Source organism: Paroedura picta, chromosome 1 (genome assembly GCF_049243985.1).
Source record: "Paroedura picta isolate Pp20150507F chromosome 1, Ppicta_v3.0, whole genome shotgun sequence".
In the NCBI taxonomy this organism is placed as follows: Eukaryota; Metazoa; Chordata; class Lepidosauria; order Squamata; family Gekkonidae; genus Paroedura; species Paroedura picta.
The window spans coordinates 102,342,818-102,365,514 of NC_135369.1; the positions used below are offsets into that span (position 1 = coordinate 102,342,818).

General features: G+C 43.1%; 1 protein-coding gene across 6 annotated transcripts in view; it reads right to left on the bottom strand.

Annotated features, from left to right (window-relative positions):
- The window catches only part of GRM1 (glutamate metabotropic receptor 1), a 277,139-nt gene that overhangs the window by 54,633 nt on the left and 199,809 nt on the right, over nucleotides 1-22,697 (bottom strand). For all 6 annotated transcript variants that reach the window (XM_077350562.1, XM_077350572.1, XM_077350581.1 and 3 more), the window contains 2 exons: nucleotides 11,571-11,817; nucleotides 1,256-1,424 (listed from right to left, as the gene is read on the bottom strand). In XM_077350562.1, coding sequence (XP_077206677.1) covers nucleotides 1,256-1,424; nucleotides 11,571-11,817 — 416 coding nt within the window. The remainder of the gene's footprint in view (nucleotides 1-1,255; nucleotides 1,425-11,570; nucleotides 11,818-22,697) is intronic.

Consider the following 22,697-nt stretch of genomic DNA (forward strand, 5'->3'; position numbering starts at 1 on the left):
TCTTCGTAAACGGAGCTCACTGGATATACTCCAGGAATGGAAAAGGCCTTTAAAGAGGCCTCTGTGAGGAGGCCAAGGTAGATGCACGCACTCTAACACCTAGTTCGGAAAGGAAAAGCCAGGGGGAAATTGATATAATGCCCTCTCCATCAGAAGGTAAGCAAAGGCATTTAATCCAGGTCAAACACTGCAGCACAACAGCAGTGATTTGGGACCTGACATGACACAAGATTAAACTAAGTCCTTGTGGCTTTTCAAATAGGAAAAAAAACCTTCAGTGCTCACAATTGTGGAGACATAACTAGGATAGAAAAATCCCAGGTAGAATTGATAGGCCATTCTTCTCTATCCCAAGGTTTCTTTTTTTTTGGGGGGGGGGCATTTTTTATAAGGAGTGTAGGTTGTAGAGTTCTAAGTTACTTGTGACTCCACTTTACCTATGTAATGTAATGTATAGGTTAAGATCAGACCATAACCCTAAACTAGAATTCCTGATTAAGATTTCAACTCAGATATAGCTTGGCTGGGTTTCAGTGACTACGTTTGCAGTATGGTAAAATAATGTACCAGCCTTTCTTCATTCATAATTGAAAGGATTCTGATACAACAGACATGGAGTGCTTAGGAAGAGAAGAAGGGTTTCAAAGAAAGTTTCCTCTCCTCACAACAGACACCCTGTGAGGTAGATGAGGCTGAGAGAGCCCTGATATCACTGCTCGGTCAGAACAGCTTTATCAGTGCTGTGGTGAGTGCGGACTTCTAATCTGGTGAACTGGGTTTGATTCCCTGCTCCCTCACATGCAACCAGCTGGGTGAACTTGGGCTGACCACAGCACTGAGAAAACTGTTCTGACCAAGCAGTAATATCAGGGCTCTCAGAGAGTATCTGTTGTGGGGAGAGGAAAGTGAAGGCAACTGTAAGCTGCTTTGAGATGCCTTTGGGTAGAGAAAAGTGGCATATAAGAACCAACTCTTCTTCTTCTACTACTTTTAATTTATATATAGAAGCTGGGTTTTTAAGAACATACCAAATTTAAATTGTTTTCGGGCACAGAATTCTCACTGCTCCAATTTCAAAAGCGCTCAGGACTCTCTCCTCCACTGTATCCTAATGGCAGCCCTATGAAGATGCCTTGCTTGAAATGGAGTGACTGTCCCAAAATCACACCGTGATTTTCATGGCTCCACAGGGATTTGAACCGGAATCTTCCCCACTCATGTCCAACCCTCTACAAAGCAAGCTATGGCAACCTACCTTAATCTGGCCTTTCAAACAGGGGTCACTACACACTGACCGCACCATTCCACTCTTGTTCATCTGAATCCGATTGTCATCAATATTCAATACTCCTTCATGCCAGGTGCCAATGTGGACATAGTCATAATGCTGAAAGCCTATGTGCTGCAGGTTCATGATGTCATACCTGAAGAGCAAATCACAATGATGGATGCCAAGTTAAATATTTCCAATATGATTAGGTCTCTCACTCCATTCCTACTGCATATTCAACATGGAAAGTTCTACCTATCCCTAATAAAATTTAACACCATGGACACAAATCGCCCTGATGGACAGCCTCTACCGCCAACTGGACAGAGGCAGGTCAGCGCTGCTTGTGCTATTAGACCTTAGCAGTATTTGACACAGTTCATCATGAGCTTTTAGCTCATGACCTTGCTGATGCTGGGATATGGGGGACAGCCCTCAAATGCCTGATCTCCTTTCTCCAAGGTCACAGACAGATATTATCAAGCCACCACCAGCTCACATGTGGAGTCCCACAGGGAGAAGCCTTCTCTCCAATCCTATTTAACATCTTCATGTGCCCTCTTGCTCAGCTGGTGTGGAAGTTTGGGCTGGGATGTCATCAATATGCAGATGACGCCCAGCTCTTCTTTCTGATGGATGGCTGCCCTGATTCTTCCCCAGAAGCCTTAGTCAGATGTCTGGAAGCAATAATGAGGTGGCTCAATCAGAGTCATCTGAAGCTCAACCCCTCAAAGGCAGAGATCCTATTACTGGGCAGGAAGGGTCCAAGTAAGGAAGTGTATCTACCCAACCTTGACAGGGTGCAGCTATCAACAACTTAGTCTGCCAGGAACCTGGCCGTAACCCTCAATGCCTCCCTCACTATGGACGTGCAGGTCACAAGAGTAGCGCCACGGGCATTCTACCATCAATGCCAAGCCAAACTACTCACACCCTACTTGACCCTGGATCACCTAGCCACAGTGATCCATGCGACGATCACCTCTAGCCTAGACTTCTGCAACCCACTCTACACAGGCCTACCGTTTAACCTGATCTGGAAACTGCAATTGGTCCAGGTCCTTACAGGAATACTGTGCAGACCCCACATTTGGCCCATTCTCCAAAAATTGCACTGGCTCCCAATTGAATTCTGGATCAGACTTAAGGTTTTGGTAATCACCTTTAAGACCATACACAGTCTGGGCCCAGTGTACCTCAGAGACCACCTCACTGCCTACACTCCCCCAAAGAACTCTACACTCCCCCACCTCCAACAGGTTGGTGATCCCTGGCCCCAAAGTTGCACGTTGGACCTCAACTAGGGCCAGAGCCTTCTCCGTCCTGGCTCCCACCTGGTGGGATGAGCTCCCTGAAGAGATCAGGGCTTTGCCTGATATTCCACAGTTCCGCAGGGCCCGCAAAATGGAGCTCTTCCACCAGTCATTTGCTTGAGGCTGACCATACCAACAGCATCTGCTGGGCCCACAGAAACCCCTCCCTATGAACTGAATCCCAAATAGACAAACCTATGGGATCATAGTTAAGAAGTTAATGTTGTCATAAAAATGTTATAGGAAATGTTATAGTACTATTATCTTCAGTTATGGAAATCATTGTTATTGTTGTTTTCCTGATGTTATGAATTGCACTGTACTATCCCTACATTTGTGTAAACCATCCTGAGCCACAAGGGAAGGTGGCATAAAAATTAAATAATTAAAATTCTTAATGTAATATAAAGCCATTATTCTGGCCACTGCCTCCTTTCAATTTGTTGAATCAGTTTTGAACTGATAAGTCAGATTCCAAGTGCACGTTCTTTACACAGTCACCTATGGGACTGGGGAGACAGCTGTTAAATGGTGACACTTTTGGACTTACATATTTATTTAAAACATGTATGCCCTTCATTCACAACCTGTAATTTCCAAGGTAGTATTATTACTTAGTTATCTTAGTTATCTATTTTTTCAATGTTCAGGCAAGATGGAAATTCTGGTCTGCATTAGTGGCACTCTGTATTTGGGTCAGATTAACTAGTGTGAAGCAAAATAATGTAACAGTCAAAATTAAAGTTCATTGCTTAATTGACACTGCTGCACATGTGCTTGCAGACCCAATTCAAGGTGGGTTGTATAGGAAGGAAATACAAGATGTGCCATAATTTCACAATGACTTGTGGGGCAGAGAAAACAATGCAAAAAATAAATAAAATAAAATAAAGCAACTGTAAAGTAATCATGATAAGAGCCTCTTGTGGCGTTGGTCCTTTGGGGTAAGGCAGCTGACATGCTGTCTGAAGGTCTGACCATGAGGCTGGGAGTTCGATCCCAGCAGCTGGCTCAAGGTTGACTCAGCCTTCCATCCCTCCACGGTCGGTAAAATAAGTACCCAGCTTGCTGGGGGGGGGGGGGAGGGGTTAAATGGTAATGACTGGGGAAGGGAATGGCAAAGCACCCTGTATTGAGTCTGCCATGAAAACGCTAGAGGGCATCACCCCAAGGGTCAGACATGACTCGGTGCTTGCACAGGGGATACCTTTACCTTTACCTTAAAGTAATCATGAAATTACATGAAAAGTGAACTGAGGGAGGGTGACAGGAATGGAGAAGGCTTGCTTGCACAGGGCAAAGTATGCATTCATCAGCTAATCAGCACTCGTTTCATCACAGGTAACCTTTCCTTCTCTGTTTCTGTGCTCATTTGGAGCCGGTCTCCATCAGAAGGAGGAATGCCAAATACATTGCCCCCAACTCCACTCTTAGCCTTCCTCCCTTTCTTTTATTAGCCTTGGAGGCACGTAGCAACCATTGTGCTTTCTGAGCTGTTCCAGGATGAAAGTGTGGAAGAAGCATTTAATCTATCAACTGTTGAAAATCCCTCAGGAATACAAAAATGGCTGTAACTAATCTTTTACTTTATTTAAAGCTTTTCACTAAATAAATGGAAGGGCCTTAAAGGTTAATATCAAAACCTTAAACTGGATCTGGGTGGCAACTGGTAACCAATGCAGCTGCCTCAGCAATGGCTAGATATGAGCCCTCCAAGGTGTTCCTGTAAGGACCTTAGCAGCCACATTTTGCACCAACTGCAATTTCTGGATCAAGCCAAAGGGCAGGCCTGCATAGAGCGAGTTACAGAAATCTATTCTGGAGGTAACTATCGTGTGGATCACTATGGCCAGATGTTCAGAGGACAGATAGGGTGCTAGTAGCTGAGCCTGGTGAAGGTGGAAAATGCCTGACCAGCTACCCTCTTGGCCTGAGCCTCCAGAGTTAATGAGGAATTGAAGCAACTGTAAGCAACTAAAGGGAACCTCCACCTTCAAAGGCAGTAAACCTCTAAAACTCAGTGCTAGGAGTCAACATTGGTGGAATGCCTTCATCTTTTTGCCATGTTTTGTTGGTCCTTTGGGGTACCTGGTTGGCCACTGTGTGAAACTAGTATCTATCATCTAGTATGCTGATCTAAATAGACCACTGGTCTTATCTGACAGGGCTGTTCTTGGGCCCTTATGTTCTTAAAAGGCCCAGCTACTGGCGTGCTGAACTCTCTTGCTTGCTCTCTTTCTTCTTTCATTTACATTTCCAGGCTTCATGGGAAGGAAGGCATGAGAAGAAAAGATTTCAGTAATAACCACCCCATCTTTTAGCCTCTTCAAATTGTTTTCTACGCCCTGCTTTACCTGTGAATGCAGCAGAACAGCTTTTAAAGCCACAAATCTGCAATATGAATGACCCTCATTTTCTCATGAGCCCTTTCCCTGCTTCCCTCTTTTCTGTAGGGGAGCTGGAAGCCAGTCCTTGGTTTGCCAGAAGAACCGCCTATCATTGTCAAACATACAGAGGCCCAAACAATATTTGCTGTGATTTAAGAAAATTTCAGCGATGCAGTCACAGAACTCTTGACATAAATTAATCACACAGTTGCATTCAATTATGAATGAAAGACAGCTTTGCAAGCATCTCATGACTACTTAGCAATCGAAGTGGAAAATCTGCTGCTCGCCATCTCAATGGAAAAAGTAGAATAGGCTAGCGCAAGACAATTCCAAAGTGACCACCCATGGCTGCTGAAGACAATCCAATTGAACCCTCTGCCCACAGTGCTGGGTCCCAACCTCCTTGCTCACGGAGACATATTAACATTAAACTGCAGGAGTCTTTTAGTGCCACTTTGGCAAAAGAAATGATTGACAGTAATAATTTCAAAGGGGGAGGGGGAGGTAGGGCTGAATGAGCCAACTGAGGGGAGAAGGAGGGATTACCACTGAGTCTCCTCTAGACAGGCAGACTGGCTGTTTTGAGAAGAAGAAGAAAAGATTCTTGTGGGTGGCAGGCAGCAGAGCGTTTTGATTCAGAATGAGAAGAAAGCTCTGGCTGGGAACTGTGATTTTTTTGACAGGAACTTGCAAGAGGCCCAGTTCTTCCTGGGCAGCTACATAGCCTATCTGCTTGGTGATTTCAGGTGAGGGCATTTTCCCCCGTCACATCACAGTGGTACACAGGCCGGGGGAAAGAAAGAGCACGCAAGCATTTGTGCCCTGAATAATAATGACCAATATGCAAAACACACTTATTCTGAGAAGGCAGAAGACAATTTTTCCATCTCCCCCCCCCCACACCCCTGATGTTGCAATCATAACTCCTGTTTGATCTTTTCCTCAGGACCATCAAACATTATCTTTTATTGCCCAGGCAAGCAGGGGTCTGATTCAGATCAGGGCCATAGCAAATGAGCATAGCCTTGGGGAGAAACTGTTCACCCTCTCTGGGGATACTTACATGCAGACATCAGTATGCCCCAGCACGGCAAATAGCAAATCAGGTGGGTTTAAATGTTTAAATAATGTGAAGTTCTTCATAGTATAATAACCACCCTTTAGCCATTTAATAATGCCTTTTCACCAAAGCACCAAACACAATATGCATACATTATTCATGCCACCCTGTATGTCTCCTTGTCCTTAGTCTTTGCTTCTTAGTTATTTAAGTTATCAATTGTAAGATAATTTGCTATTTGTTTTCATAGTCCTGCTGTTGTCTTGCTGTTTATCTTCACAAGATGCAGCATGCAGTAGCAGTTAGTAATTGTCGAATGCTGTTAGGGCTGCCCTTGACACTGCCAGCAGGGGATCAGAGGAGCTTTCTGGGAGCAATACAATGTGCCAACATCATCTGGAAGTGATGTCAGTATACCAGAGTTGTTGTGGGATAATGCTCTGGTTTGGGGCAAAACTCTATAGTAGAAACCAGAACATAACCCCCTCCCCCAAATACCAATGTCACTTCCAGATGATGTGGGGATGCCAGCCTCCAGGTGGGACCTCGGGATCCCTCAGAATTACAGCCCATCCTTAGTGTGCGGAGATCAGTTCCCTGGAGAACATGGCTGCTGGGGCACTGTCCCCCACTGGTGTCTCTGCCCTCCCCCATCTCTGCCTCCAAATCTCTACAAGTTCCCCCAACCTGGATCTGGCAACCTTATGGTGATGTTAGCATGTAACATTAAAACACAGTGTTCTTCTGCTTTGGGGTAAGCTTGGGAGGGAGCGGGGTTTGTGTGTGAGGTGTATCTGGAAAGTGAGAGACCCTTGCCTGGACCAGTGGACCTGGCAACCCTAAACGTAGTAGTTATAGTGTTGGAACACAATCTGAAAAGCCCAGATTCTGCTCCCTTCCCTGTTATGAAGCTTGCTGGGTGACCTCAGGCTGGTCACCCTTTCTCAGCATTAACCACAGGCTTATTTTGAAATTAAAATGCAACAATGTATTCCATCCTCTTTGGAGGAAAGGTGGGATAAAATTTACTAAATAAATCAATTCCTTGTGTACCTGTGAAGACTGGGATTTCCAATGCCATTTAAACAGAGCCAGTATGCTGTGTAACTCAACCAGAGTGGTAAAACGTCTGCCAACTGACTGAACCCAAGGGGCCTTCAATGTGCAGTTTTTACATATGTCACATCTGGCCAACATGATAGCCTCCCCTACAGTATTCACTGCCATAGTTAGAAGAAAGGTTCAGTAACAAGGCTTAAAGCTATTGACATTGTTTTCCTTCCCTCCTTTTTATCTTCACAATAGCCCTGTCAAGGAGGTAAGGCTGACAGTATGTGACTGGCCCAGGGTCACCCAGCAAGTTTCCACAGCAGAGTGGGAATTCAGACCTGGGCCTCTCAGTTCACAGTCCTAAACTCTAACCACTACACCACACTGGCTCTCTAATTAACCTGCTTGAAGTACAAACCCCATTTCTATGAAGGTAACAGCTTTCCCTCCGTTATTTCCCCCTCCCACCTCAGGCTTCCTCAGCCATCCATGGTCCCTGATTGGTGTGTGTTCAGAGCAGCTAACAACCAAACAGGCAGGCAGAGAAGAAATGACAGATAGAAAGGGGGCAGTGCCTCTGCCCATCTGTCTCATTTCCTAGATCTGCTTAGCCATGATGCTCACTGGGGGCCCTTGTGCTGGTAGCCATCTCTCACAGTGGAAATTTTCTCAGAAGCTTGTTGTGTATATAAAATGAAGGAGGGAAGAATCATGCATGCCACTCAGAACCTCTTGGAGAGAGAAACCTCTCGATTCACAGGCAGTATCAGATATCAGGGACAAAAAAACAAAGGGGAAAAAAACCATAGATGTCATGCCATGTTTGAACTCTTTTTGGGGTATTTGACGGGTTCTCTGTTGGAAGCAGAATGCTGGATTAGATAGCTGTTTTGTCCCAACCAGCAGGAATGTTGTTCAGCAGAAAGCCATTACACAAATAAATATTCTTAAAAGTTTTTAAATATTTCCAGTACCTATCGTTGTTCATCTAGTTATGTCTGGAATCCTGCCCTGTGAACCTTTCCCGTTTTTATACATTTGTATGTATGTTTGTACACAAACGTATAAATATTATAAATAAGAATTATTTACTCTCTGTGAGACAGATTAAATGGTCCCCTTAGTTCAGCATTCTGTTTACCACATGGTCAGCCAGATGCCTTCAAAGAACCGTGGGAGAGATAAGGAGGCCATCAGCAACTGGCATTCAAAGGTATGCTGCCTCCAAACATTGATGTCCTATTTAGCCATCATGCCTAACAGCTATTGGTGAACTTTTCCTCCTGTTGAATCCCTGTTTAAAATCATTTAAGCTAGTGGCCATCTCCACATTCAAAGCCAGCACATTCCAAAATTATGCAATCATATAATTACTTCCTTTTGCCCATTTTTTGCACTGAGGATACAGTGGGTGAGTTAAAGTAAGAGCCGCAACTGCAACAAGGTTTAACAAATATTAACATAAGACTTTTATCTCCATGAAGGCACCCTTTCTACTAAGGCAAGATTTTCCAAATGCAGTTCCAGTGGCTTGCCTTATTTGGGCACTTTCAGTCCTTGCCTACAGCCACAGATTAGTAAATTCACTGTTCCTGGTACTGCACTGTCCATATATCTTAAGACAGGAGTCCAGAGGACCCCCTCCCCACATAAGCCTAAAGATCCAGATGTACTTCAGGAACAAAGAAGTTGATTCCTAATTCAGCTCCCTTCAACCTAAGGATGCCAATCTCCAGATGGAGCCTTGGAATCCCCTGAAATTACAGCTCATCTCCAGACTTCAAAGATCAGCTACCCTGGAGAAAATGGCTGCTTTGAAGGCTGGCTTCTATTGCTTTGCACCCCACTGAGGAACCTGTCCTTCCCAAATTCATGTCTCCTCCAAATCTCCAGTGTTTTCCCAACCTGGAGCTGGCAACCCTACCCCATCCCCTACCAGTGGCTGGGGGACCTGGCAACCCTACTAAAAAGTCAATGCGAAGTGGAGTGAATGAGTGCTGTGAATAGGTCTGGTTTGCTTTGATAGCAATGAGACTATTCTCTCCTGTATTTTTAATAAAGTCAGTGTGCTGTTTCTGGTAGCTTTGTGAACAAACAACTGAAGAGCCTCAGGGCAGTCAATCAAATGAATATTGTATAAATGAACATAAATATGTTTGTGTTTTGCCAATGAGCAGATACAGTGTATAACCAGTTATTATATGGACATACAATCCTATTACTTCTATGGGAACTACTCAGCTATATTTACTAGGAATGTGTAGTCCCTCTCTTCTTTTATTATGAGGAAATATAAAGCCAAAGCCATCAATAATGCAGCACAAACCAGTCCCAAAGCAGAAAACCTTAATCCACCTGAAATCCATTATGTTGGAGTAGTTAATACTTTAAATGAATTGAGGTTGTACTAGAACTGCTCTTCATCTCCCTTATATGATAAAATAAAATCTTTTATACAGCCTGACAGTCTTCAGAGCCAACTTGAATTATGAGTCTTATTTAAATCAATAAATAATCCAATGGTGGAAATAATCAGCTAGTCATGAAATGTTTTATTTTATTACTTGTAAGATACCCGCAAAATAGAAAAATGTATTTAGATAGGAAAGCCTTAGCACATTTTGAGAGAATCAGTGTGCTGCAGTGGTTAAAGTGTCAGACCAGGATCTGGGTTTGAATCCCCAATCCGCCATGGACGTTTGCTGGGTGATGTTGGGCCAGTCACACACTCTCAGCCTAACCTACCTCAAAGAGTTGTTGCTGTGAAGATAAAATGGAAGAGAAGAGAATTATGTAAGCCATAGATTTCCTTTTGGGAAGGATCGTGGGGTATGAAGAAGTAAATATTTTTAAAAATAAAATCACAGAGAAAATATTCATATTCACATATATATGCTCCAATACCATTCCATAAATTAAACTCTTGTCCTACCACAGGCTTTTTGCACATGTGGCATTAGTTATTATGGAGTGTTTCAACAAAAGTAGTAGAATGAAGACTAATTGTACATATGGAACTTTCAGCTAATAAAACCTTAAGACACTCTTACATGTACAGCTAAAATTAAATCCATGCCTTCAAATGAGGTGTTGTAGCGTGTTATCCAGTTTAATGTAGTGGTAAGCCTATCAGACTAGGGCAGGCTTTCATGAAGCCATGGGGATTTGTGACAAACCTTGAAGGGTGTCAATTGGTGGGGATTAATTAATTTTTAATATATTTTTAATTTTTTTGAAAAAACTATTGGGTGATATAACTATATATAGCATCAGTCTACCCTGGTCCTGTTTCTGCAGGCTCTCTTTGGTGAAGAAGAGCAAACTGGTAGCGAGCCCAGAATGCAAGTATGATTCTGTTCCCAATCATCTGAAAATATTTCTGTGCTGTTACTCCCTGCACTGTGGCAGTAGCCTGGTGTTGTCACATCCAGTGGGAATGTCTGTATGATGTCACTTCTGGTGACATGTAACTTCTGGGAATGTGGCAGGAAGGTATGACTAGTTGACATCACTTCCATGGTTTCTTGAAGCCTGAAGAATGTTTCAGGGGCTTCTCAGTGGTAAAAAGATTGAGAAAGATGGACTAGGATATGCAACTAGTGTGCTCAAATCCCAGCTCTGCCATGGAAGCTCACCAGGTGACATTGGACTTGTCATAACCTAACTTACCTCACAAGATAGTTGTGAGGCTAAAGTGAAAGATGGGAGAATGATGTGATAAGCCATTTTTGCTCTTCATGAACTACAAAAGTGGGATGTACAAATAAATAATAAATATAAAGATCTAAAACTATCATTGGTTTTCTTTCCCCATAACTCTGTTTTTGTTTCAATTCTTTATTTGAACCACTTCTGGAATGAGCAAGGACATTGACCTCTTATGTATCACTAACAGAATGGTAAACATTTGGAGCACAAATTTAAAGAAGATCTGGACCCAGTTATCTTTTAGGTCACTTTCAAGTTCAGTTCACACAATGCAGCCTACATGGAATTGTTTTTTCAGTCTAATTTATGCTTCATGTGACACACATCTTGACTTCTTCCCAATACTACCTTCAAGTACACTCTGGCTTGGCTGGAGAGAAGTTGATGAAACCATCATTTGTCGAGGTAAACCAGAGTTTGAGAAATTGCTGCAACCTGAATCCTAACTGTAACTAAAATAAACTATGGCTTGGCTCTGTTTCTGAATCAAATCAATCTAGTCTGCTGCTGCAAAATATAGATAAATGCAGATAAATATAGATAAATGCAGTGCCCCAACCACTGCATCCAGTCATGTTTATGGGTCAGCCTGCTTTCACTAGCCCTCCCTTCATCCATGAATTATATGTGTGCTGATGAGGCAGTCTGGCAGCAGGATGAGAGCAAACCACATGAAGCCTAATTATGCTATCTCTGATGCACTACCAGTATACAATGGTACAGGTACAACCTTCTAGCTATATTGACAAGCTGTAATTAACTCTTCAGTGAACTCTTACCTTCCAGGGGCATCTCCATTTTCATCAATCCGAACTTCTTCTCCTGAAACTCCAATGAATGACGAATTTAGGAGAAAGTCCAAGAGCTTGCTACCATCAATGGGCTTCATGGCATCACATAATCCAACATGTCCCGGACAAAGGGCATGATGCATGTTTTGTAGGCCGTGGGCCATCGCATATATGGCATTGATAACAAATCCCATTTTACTGTCCTGGACATAGTTTTCGTCTAAACTTTCATTCCCTACAATGAGAAGAAGACCACATTATTCCAATTCTAAATAAAATGTATTCCATGGGATGAAATATACCTAAATATAGATGAATTCCATATGTTAGTCAACAATGTATGTCAATCATCCCCAATATTAGTTTGTAAGAAACAATCATATTCTAATTTAGAAGAATCATACCATAAATTCTGTTTTAATTAATAGTTTGACTTTACTTAGTTCTGTTAAAACTAGATATTCTCCTAGGAAAAATAAAACAAGAGAGAAAAAAATCTATTCACTTTTTTAAAGTGTCAGGGGAGGGATGCTTGAAAGAGCCTATTGGATCACCTTTAAAAAAAACATAACTAATCTCCTTTTACACCTCATTAAGATTTCTTTATTGTGCATTGATGATGGTCTCTTGCTTCTGCTGTGTATGTCCATAGGTTTATTCACAAGATCCCTGAAGCTACCCATATTCCACACTGACTTTTAGCCATAGGCTAAGATTACCAACCTCAAGATAGGTCCTGCAGTTCTCCCAAAATTACAACTGATTTCCAATCTACAGAGGAAATGGCAGCCTCATTAGGTGGTGTCTACATGGCCTCCAAATGCTACATTCCCAAGACACTACACCCCAAATTCCAGGAATTAACCAGGGTGGAGCTGGCAACCCTACCATAGACAGATTGGGTTGGCTGGGTAAGAAGGGACCAAGCGAGGAATCATGCTTGCCCAACCTGAATGGAGTGTGACAAGCAGTAGCCCACTCCACCAGAAACCTGGGATAACCCTCGATGCTACAAGAGTAGCATGGCATGCCTTCTACCACCTTCACCAAGCTACTAACGCCCTACTTGGCCCAAGAACACCTAGCCTCAGTGATCCATGTGACAGTCACCTCTAGACTGTATTTCTGCAACTTGCTCTACGCAGGCCTATCCTTATCCTTGATATGGAAATTGCAATTGGTCCAGAAAGCCACAGCCGGGATCCTCAGGAATACACCATGGAAATCCCACATTCAGCCGGTACTCCAAAAACTCAGCTGGCTCCCAGTTGAATCCTGGATTAGGCTTAAGGTCTTGGTAATTACCATTAAGGCCATATGTAGTCTGGGTCCAGTGCATTTTAGAGACCATCTCTCTGTCTGCACCTCCAAAAGAGCTCTATGCTCTGCCACCAACAACTGGCTAGTGATCCCTGGCCCCAAAGAGGCACGTTGAACCTCAACAATAGCCAGAGCCTTCTCTGTAGTGGCACCCACCTGGTGGAAAAAGTTCCCTAAGAGATCAGGGCCCTGCCTGAACTCTCACAATTCCGCAGGGCCTGCAAAAGGAAGCTCCTCCAAAAGGTATTTTACTGAGGCTAATCTGACCCAACAGCATCCGTAGATCCCTTCCCCCTCAAGACATGACCTCCATAGCCTGAATGATTCTGACCTCCCTAGGGGTTCTGTTAAAGTTGTTCCTACTGATACTTGTTCAATTGGGTCAGTTGCAGTATTTGTTAACTTACATCCCCTGTTCCCCTGTTCACGACATATTATGTAATAACTGTTATTGTACCTTTGATGTTCTATGTACCCCATGACGTTCCATGTAAACTGCCCTGATCAGTATGGGAGGGTAGTATAAAAATCAAATAAACCAACCAACAAATAATCTGGCTGAGAACCTATGCTTTAAGTGTAGTGTATGTGCTAAGTGGTGCATGGATAGGTCTGGAAACACATTTACTGTGACAGATTTAAAGTGGTGGAGATTAAGGATATATATTCAAATAACTAGGTGGAAAAACCATTTGCAGTAGTCAGGCTGAGTAGGGGGAGGGGAGCTATTTAATTCATTATGGAAGCTTTCTTACACTCCCTTCCCCATCTTATATGCTATGTTATGGCCATTGCTGTCACTTGGGTACATCTAGTATACCCAAGATACTGTAGTTCTAGTATACCTTAATGTACTATCCCAGTGCATCAGATGTATAATCAATTATATACAGGGCATTTAGTGTCATAATGCAGGCAAAGAGGTATGACGCATGGATCATAAATGCTTGTGGATTTCATTATATACATAATACTTTCTCCATAAATAATAATAATAATCAGAATGGTATAAACCTAGAGTCCTGTGTAATGCAAGCGACTACGGTTGGATAACTGGACAATTCTCCTAGTTCAAGAAGTGAAAGTACTGCAAAATAAATATTCAGTTGTGTCTTTTTCAAGTGATATGAAAACTGTTTCTAAAAAGTAATTTGTATTATATTCAATTGCTTACAATTTGCTAACAATTTATTACAATTTACTAGCAGACAAGATTAGAATCCTGGAGTTGTAAAAAAAGAAATGGGAAACTGTACAGAGACGATGGAGCTTTAGAAAAGGGTAGGTGCTTTTTAAATTGGGGCTACAACAGAGACGAACATTGTCTTTTTATTTTAAAAATGTCTTTCTGCCCTCATCAGGGCCACCAGAGATTAAAGACATACATCATAAAAAGACACCAAAAATTAAAACAAAGTTAAAGCACACATATCATGCAATAAAATATATACATACATAAAAACAACAAAAACAGGTCAGGAAGAAGGGGATAACTGATGGAACTCATTGCTGGAAGATGGCAACAGAAGACGAGATATGAGTTTCCCTGGGGAGAGAGTTCCAAAACTTTGGTGCTATGACTGAGCAGGCCCTGTCCTGGGTTACCACCCAACTAATTTCAGAAGACAGGGGCACCCAAAGCAGCACCTCAGAAGATGATTCTAGTCATCAGGGAAGTTCATAAGGGAGTAAGTAGCCCTTCAGGTATGCTGATCCCAAGCCACATAGGGTTTATAAAGGCCAACACCAGAGCCTTGAATTTTGTCCAGAAAAGAGATCATGAGCTAGTGTATATGGGCCAAGACTGGTATGATATAAGACTGGTATGACAACCCACGCCAGTCCTGGCTCAGCATTCTATATCAACTGAAGTTTCCAAATAATTTCCAAGAGCAAACCTACATTAATTGCATTGCATCAGTCTAACATGGATATAACCATGACATTCTCCACAATGGCCAATTTTTTCCTGTCCAGGAAATACTGCAGCTGGCTAACTCATTGAAGCTGGTAAAAAACACTCCCACTTATCCAGCACAAGACCATTAGCTTATGTCCTGGATCAGACTTCCTATTCACCATGAATACTTCTGTCTTGCTAGTATTAAGCTTCATTAGCCCACATTTCCTCCAAAACTGCTTCCAGACACTGTTTCAGGGTTTCTACAACTTCCCTGAGATCAGTCAGAAGTGCAAGATAAAGCTGAGTGTCATCCATATATGTTACCCAGTTCACATTACCAGATGATCTCACCCAGCCATATAATGTAGATGTTGGAAATTGGGGGGACAAGATGGAGCCTTGTGGAACACCACAGAGTACAGGCCAAGGGCCTCAGCAGCAGTCCCCCAGCAATACCTTCTGACACCTTCTGTTCACATGGGATCAGAACCACCACAAAATAGCATCTCCCAGTCCCATCGTGGAAAGCTGGTCCAGAAAGATACCATGATTGATGGCCTGGTGCTAAACACATCCCTTGCCCACTGGTCCAGATTGCCTTCCAGCTGCTTCTGCATTGCAAATATGCATCTGGAGTCCACACTCACACAAACAGTTGCAACTCCTTTTCAAATATCCCACCCCTGAAACAACAAGCTTCTCTTTTAAAAATTTTGAATTAATGTTTATTTGGACTACATAAGCCTGGAGGTCCCTTCCGACTCTTATGATTCTAGGAACATATAACAGATATACACATAAATACAAAATTACATAATATACACTGCCAATGTATACCCTCTTATGTCCTGCCTCCATGGGCACAGAAAACCCTTAGCCAAGAGCTGACCATTTTAGTACTATTTACAGTTATGCAATTGCCAGTTCCATTCTTTGCAGCACACTTGACCACAGAGGGTCTGCTCTAGAGGCATCTCTATTTTTCTGACAAGCAGTTAATTTCACTAAAGTGTAGATCTCACTTATTTCCAACTAACCAGTCTTCTAGGAATATATTTTTTTGTTTCCATTGCCTGGCAGAAACCAGCCTGGCAGCATATATAGGGCAACCATTTGCGGATCTCCAGGCAGGCGTAACAAGTAGGTAATTCAGCAACAGTGCCGCTGGTTTTTAGGGGATTTGTTTTTCAAACTCAAATGATATAATTTTCACCAGTTGTTTTCAATAGCTGGAGGCATGTAGGCATGTCCACTACATGTGAAAGAAGCCTATCTTGTCGTCTTTATAGAACCTAGAACCAGCATATGCTAGTTCCAGTCTTGCAGATCTTTACCAAACTTATTATTTATTTGATTTCTATACAGCCTTTCCAGCAAACTGGCTCAGGGCAGTGCACAACATGTAACCCAACAACACTAATTTAAACATACAATAAAATATGATTGAAACTAAAATTAATTTGTATAAACAATTTCAACATCAAACAGACAATTATTATGTTGCTCATCTTCAACAGTTTTTTTTTCCTAAAGAAGAGGCAAACAGTAAAGGTGAAGACAAAAAATCCATTTTGAGTCCTGTATGTTATCTAAGGGTTGAATGGTTTGGGTTTTTTTTTGCCAATTTATGCAGATGTGCTGATCAGGATTGAGTGTAGATGCACATGCCAGTAGTGTAGATTCTAAATTATGTTCTCTAAATCTAGTTCATTGTCTCTGAAAACACCATACAGGCAGAAGATCAGTGATAAAATCCTGGTAGCTTCTTTAGAGCTCAAGAAACAATCATAGCACTTGTAGTTAATTACTGTCCAATAACTCCTTTGGAGCTTGAAGCATCAAGTTTGTTGGGCTTCAAAGTACTATACAGAGAGTACAGTGCTGCCAGTTGTTTTCTCCAAAAATGAAAAATTGACTGGTAGTAAAGTAGTATGGTGTTCTTCCAGAGAATTCCATGGATATAGATAAAACTCAATTAGGGATTGTCCCAGCATGACATACTAACAAACTGTGGTTAGTTGCCATGTTGAAAGTGCTCTAGAAACTTTGGACAACAAACTTCTCTTAAATAAAACAACAACTCATACCACAGTGTTAAAGCTCTGCTACATGTCCCCCACACCAAAAATATAAAAAGCAGATGCATGGGACTTTACTGCACATTAAACTCACATGTCACTGAAAGGCTACATGACATGGGTGCACAAGTGGCTCTCACATATCATGTTCTGATGCCTCCATTGCCACATCTTCCAATGGCCACGGCACATTTGTCCTTTGCAAGGCTCTGCTTGGCTTTTGGAAAAAAACACTGTAAAGATTGACTCATTTATTGTACCATTAATCTGTGAAATCTGTTAGACTCCTTTGTGTGTTTGCTGTGTCTGTGTAATCTCTGAAACCCCTCGTCAATTCTGCACAGGAGAACTGAAAGCCAGAGCATCATTTATCTTCCTTTAATCCTTTCCATCACACCGTTTTCATAAGATTGAAAATATGCTGATGTTATTATGATTGTTATGAGCCTATTTGCTTGCACCTGTGGATTAGCATCAGATATACCAATCATCCCAAGAGCAACAAAGTGTTCTTTTGATTCGGTGATACCTGTGCTTTCCTTGCACCTTTGAAAAACAGTATTAATAGGATATGAACATTTCAAAGGACTGGTGGAAAGATTTTTCAAAGGATTGGTGGAAAGAAAGAGAAAAGGTACATTGTCAGTTGGGATTTTGCATTTGTAAGCAGAAGCTCCCTTTGCACATTTCTGGAGCAAGGCATCTGCTGATTCCTCTGAGATAAGGAAAGCTTAACAATGTTTAACTGCAGTTTCATTTTACATAAAGCCCAAATGAAAAAACACCCATGGTCCCTTGCATGCAATATAAATATGAACTCTAAAAACTAAAGTTTTGAAATTTCTGTTGCAACATGCGAGCAATCAAGGGAGGCAGTACTGTTGCATCAAAATCCATTGGGCTGACTTACAAGTACATTTCTGTCTGTCTGTCTTTCTGTCTTTCATTCATTGTGAACCAAACATTCATTTATTCAGGCTCTCCTAGTACAGCCAGGGAGGCAGTTAAACTGTCCTAAATCTCTTCGTACTATTTTGATTCTTAGGGCAGTGCAAATGGTGGTGGTTTTGCTTGTTGCATTACTACCTCTAATAATTTTTTGACAAAGCTGCTTGGCTGGTAATAATAACAGCATCTGTGAAGGCAATATTGCACAGAATAGAGTGATGTCGACATTCAAAGAAACTCACATCTGTGCTACTTGATGATTGGGTGTTACTTCATGCTCCAGATCTAAACAACAGACGTCAGAAGGAACATTTCCCCCAAGTAAGATGGTCTGGTTGCCAAAGGTAAGGAAGAGGTGTTTCTTTCCTTTGTTGTATTGCCTGACCCATCTGCTCATCTCACACAGCTTGCTTTACTAAATACATGGGGTCACATCATCTGTCTTCTACCTTTTCTTAAAAATATACTTTAAAAGCTTTTAAAATAACTTCACTCACACTTTATTCCAAAGTCAAAACATAATATAAAGATGCACCATTCAAGTGTTCAGTCTCATTTTAAGACTGAAACACAGAGGGCTGAGGAAAACAGGGCAGCATGTCATCTCCGCTGCCTGACCCAAGGAGCACAAAAACTAAAGCAAAGAATATGCAGGAGGCCACTTTCCCTTATAGTTACTGCTGACCAGAGGCCTGTGTCACAGCACAAATTAAAATTCCTAATGATTTTTTCAGCCAATCACAGCTCACCCAAACAGATACGTGACTATGCTTTTCTACTGATTGCTCCTAGAAGAGACATAGACAGAGTCTGGTGATAAGAAAAGGCACTTTGCCTAAGGCTGACCAATATGGGAAGAATGTCTTGCCTTTGGCTATTTAGATCAGTGACAGTCACCCTGCCTCTGGATACAAACACCCAACAGGAATCTCCACTGCACACCTCCAGCTAAGGAAGCAAGAACAATGCACCCCAACCGGGAAACAATGAAAGGAAACTGCATGCCTCAAAGCCTGACTGCTGCAACTGTCTCTTATCTGCCCCTGCTGTAATATGTACTTACAGTGTACTGGCTCAACAATGCTTTCTGCATCTAATTATTCATTGGGTTTCCTGCACAGGGGGCCCCATAGGCTAAGTGGAAACAGTGTGAAATCTAACATGTTACCACGATATCCTCATGGTATCATGCTGATGTTGGTGTAATGTCATGCCTCTGCCATCCTAATGCTGGCAAGAAGTCATGTGAGTGTAGGTCCACCTGGAAGTGCTGAAAACAGAGCACATCCATCGTCACTGCTGACCAAACACTCATGAAGTCTTTTGCCTTCAGGACCAGAACCCCTTGGTGAAGACAAGCAGAAACTGCAGAGTTCCAATGCAGAGCAAGGGATTGGGGCTAAGGGCAAGCTTGAAGCTGTTGGATGAGGGAGGAGACATCAATCATGGACACCCTGTGATAAAGCAAGCTCTACCTTCTGCGGTCAGGTATGATAAACCTGTGCTGTTTCACAGACACGTGACCTTTAAAGGCACGATTTCCCCCCCTAACAAAAGTGGCCTTTTTCATCATCAGAGCTCGGGGGCTGATTCCCCCTTCTGTGCCTCTGTACTCAGAGTGGGAACATTTTTCTGTGCCTGAGATGTGGATTCTAAAACTGCCTCTTAGTCCTGTTTTGCTTCCAGAGGGTTGTTTCTAGCAAAAGGATTTGCTTTGCATTGTTTCTATATTTCTGTTCCAGGACACACAAGCCCCTCACTCCTACTGCCCAGATCAGGGATTTTTATTCAATGAATTCCAAGGGAAATAATTAGGGTGTCTGAATATGCAGCCATGTCTTCTCTCGTATGTTGCTGTCCTTATGTCTCTGTTCCCCTCATCCTGCAATAAGGACCTCCCAAGATGCTTGCATCAGCTAATAATTACCAGAAAAAGATCTCTTTCTTGGAATAATACTAAACAGATTAATATGCTAAACATTAATGATTTTAGATGGGTATGATTTATATTATAATTATCTAGAGAGAGCAGGAAACAAACCTCATTACATTTGAATTGAAGGAAATGGTTTAGTTTAGTTTATTTTAAATTTATATACCGCTGTTCCTTGGTGGGCTCACGGCGGTTTACAACATCTTTAAATAGGACAGGGTCCTATTAAATAAAAGAGTAAGGCCACCTGGGGAGGAGTTAGGGCGGGCCCTGTCCAGGATAAAAACTCAGAGGGCCCAATGTGTCCATCCAGGGCCAAGCAGCCAATGGGGAGGTGCGCAAAGCGCCTTCCTATTGGCCCCTCACCAGGACAGACCAAAATTCCATTCACCCAGCCCAGTATGGCTGCCAGTCTGCTCCTGACCACCGCAGGGAGAGGAGGTCAGTAGGGCTGCCAAGGGGGATGAGAACAGAGGCTTGGACAGGCTGTGCCAGCCCTTTTTGCCCCAAGGCTGTCCTAACTGCCATGTCCAACTGCAAATGGCCTCAGAACCCTGACAGAGCTGGCAGGAAGCTGCAGAGTGCTCCCCCTCCCCCCTCCCTCCCTTCAGGCCTGCTGCGAAGGAGCCTCTGACAGGCCCTGACTGAGGGAAGGAGGCCTTTCCAAGAGCAATGCAGGGGAGCTTGAGGGCCTTCCTTTTGAGGGGGTGGGGACTTTCCCCTTCTGCCAAACAGTTGCCTGACAGGGAGGCCACAGAAAAGCCCCTTTTCACTTAAAATACTGCTCTGGCCGGGGGTTAGACACAGCCAAGCCATATGTCTTTCTTCTTTGCAACTCTCTGCAGATTTGAGGCCACTGCACAGCGTTATTCTGCAGAGGAAACTGGCTCTTTTGTCTCCTGTTTCATCTGCACAACAACCCTGTGCAGTAGGCCTCAAGTCTTTCAATTCAACAACAACCTGTGTGGGAAGCCTTAAATGTTTCTTCTCTACCACAACCCTGTCCAAAGTAGCCCTTTCTGCCTGGGGAGCTGATCTTTATACTCTGCAGGTGAGCTGTAATTCCAGGAGCTCTCCAGGCCACACCTGTAGGTTGGCTACCTGGGTTGGAAATATTCCTGGAGGTTTGGAGGTGGGACTTCAAAATCGTACAATGGCTCAGAGTCCAGCCTTCAAATGAGCCATTTTTGCCTGCAGTTGGTAGGGAGTGGTGCAGGAGTGTCCCTCCTGGCCTATGGGTTATGGCCAGCCCTTATCAGCAACTGTTTGTATTCTGGGGCACAGATAGGCAGACCAGCATCAGTCCTGTGAGTCTGGAAAGTGCAGGAAGATCTAAATAAATATTTACAGCCTGAAACTAAATAGAGAACAAGTAAATGTCTGGAGACACATAGTAACTGAAATAGTAACTGGCAAATAACCTTGGCCTGGCAAATAAAAAACAGTATTAAAAACCTTACTAAGGTCAAGACTACTGTGCACAGACAGTCTTCCTCTTAGGGTTGCCAGCTTCCCTGTGAGGCTCGCTACCCCACCTCCCTCATGGGGAGTCTGCTATGGTGAGAGAAAGGGAAGATGACTGGAAAATGCTTTGAGACACCTGAGGCCTGCTGGGTCACTGCGGCCCATTCCCAGTTCTCTCAGATCTCTCACAACCCTACATACCTCACAGGTTGACTGTTGTGGAAAGACAAATGGAAAAGGTGTTTGTAAACCACTTTGAGACTCCTTTGGGTAGTAAGCAATAGGGTACAAAAATCCGTTCTTCTAAGGAGCAACCATGAAAGAAGCATGTGGGCACATAACATTTTACCAACAGTGAAAATATGGGAGACAGAAGGAACAGGGTGGACACCTGTGTACTGTGACTACCCTATGTGTATTAGGGCAGAGGGGCATTTCGGTGAATGTGGCCTAATTCACACAAGAAGGGAAATGACGCAGAACTGGGGGGAATTGGTTGCCATGTAATCTTCCCCTAAGAAGAGTCTCCAGTCTGATTTTCCCTTCACATATCTGAGGACATGGCTCTGGAAAGCTCATCTGTAACCACTATGCCACAATTCCCAAAGGTCAGTCCTCTCCCACAATCAACGAACATTCCACACCACAGGTTCTTGACACCCATATCTCCACACCCATGGCCTCATTTGCCACCATGCCACCACAACCTCCCACACAACACACATGACAACCCCATGCCCTTACAGACTGGACAACTCCTCCCCTTCCTCTTCCCACTGCCAAGCTCTAGCGCCCATTGTATTCTTGGAGACAACGGGCTTTGCCCCTAGTAAAATAATAAAACATAAGACCCCATAAAACTTCCCTATAATTATTATAATACCAACAAGTACTACTACTACTAAGGTGGCAGGTGAAAAGTACACTAAATGTTTCACCCCATTATCCAGCCAGGGGCCAACCTTCCTACCATTCTATCAGTGGGAGTGAGGCACCAGATCCAATGTTGCCATAGGGAGAATCCTTAGATGGAATACCGGGACCCTGCCCTGGCCTCAACCATACACCTGGCAGAACAGCTCCGTCTTGCAGGCCCTGCGGAAAGCTGTCAATCCTGACAGGGCCCTTAGCTCTTCTGGGAGCTCATTCCACCAGGTTGGGGCCAGGACTGAAAAGGCCCTGGCCCGGGTCAAGGCCAGGCAAACATCCCGAGGGCCCGGGACCACCAGTAGATTCATACCTGCAGAGCAAAGAGCCCTGCGGGGGTCATGGTCAACTATCCATTTATACTTAGCAAAATTCAAAGGGACAGAACATGTCCAATGAAACCTTCCTGAAGTTGACACACAGAGTCCATGGAAGACCAAATGAGATGAGTACAGCAAGTTCTATTAACATATTTCTCAAGCCTTTTTATTGGAACATAGAGATCATGAAAGACTGACTCTGTTTGGGGCCATGATACTGAG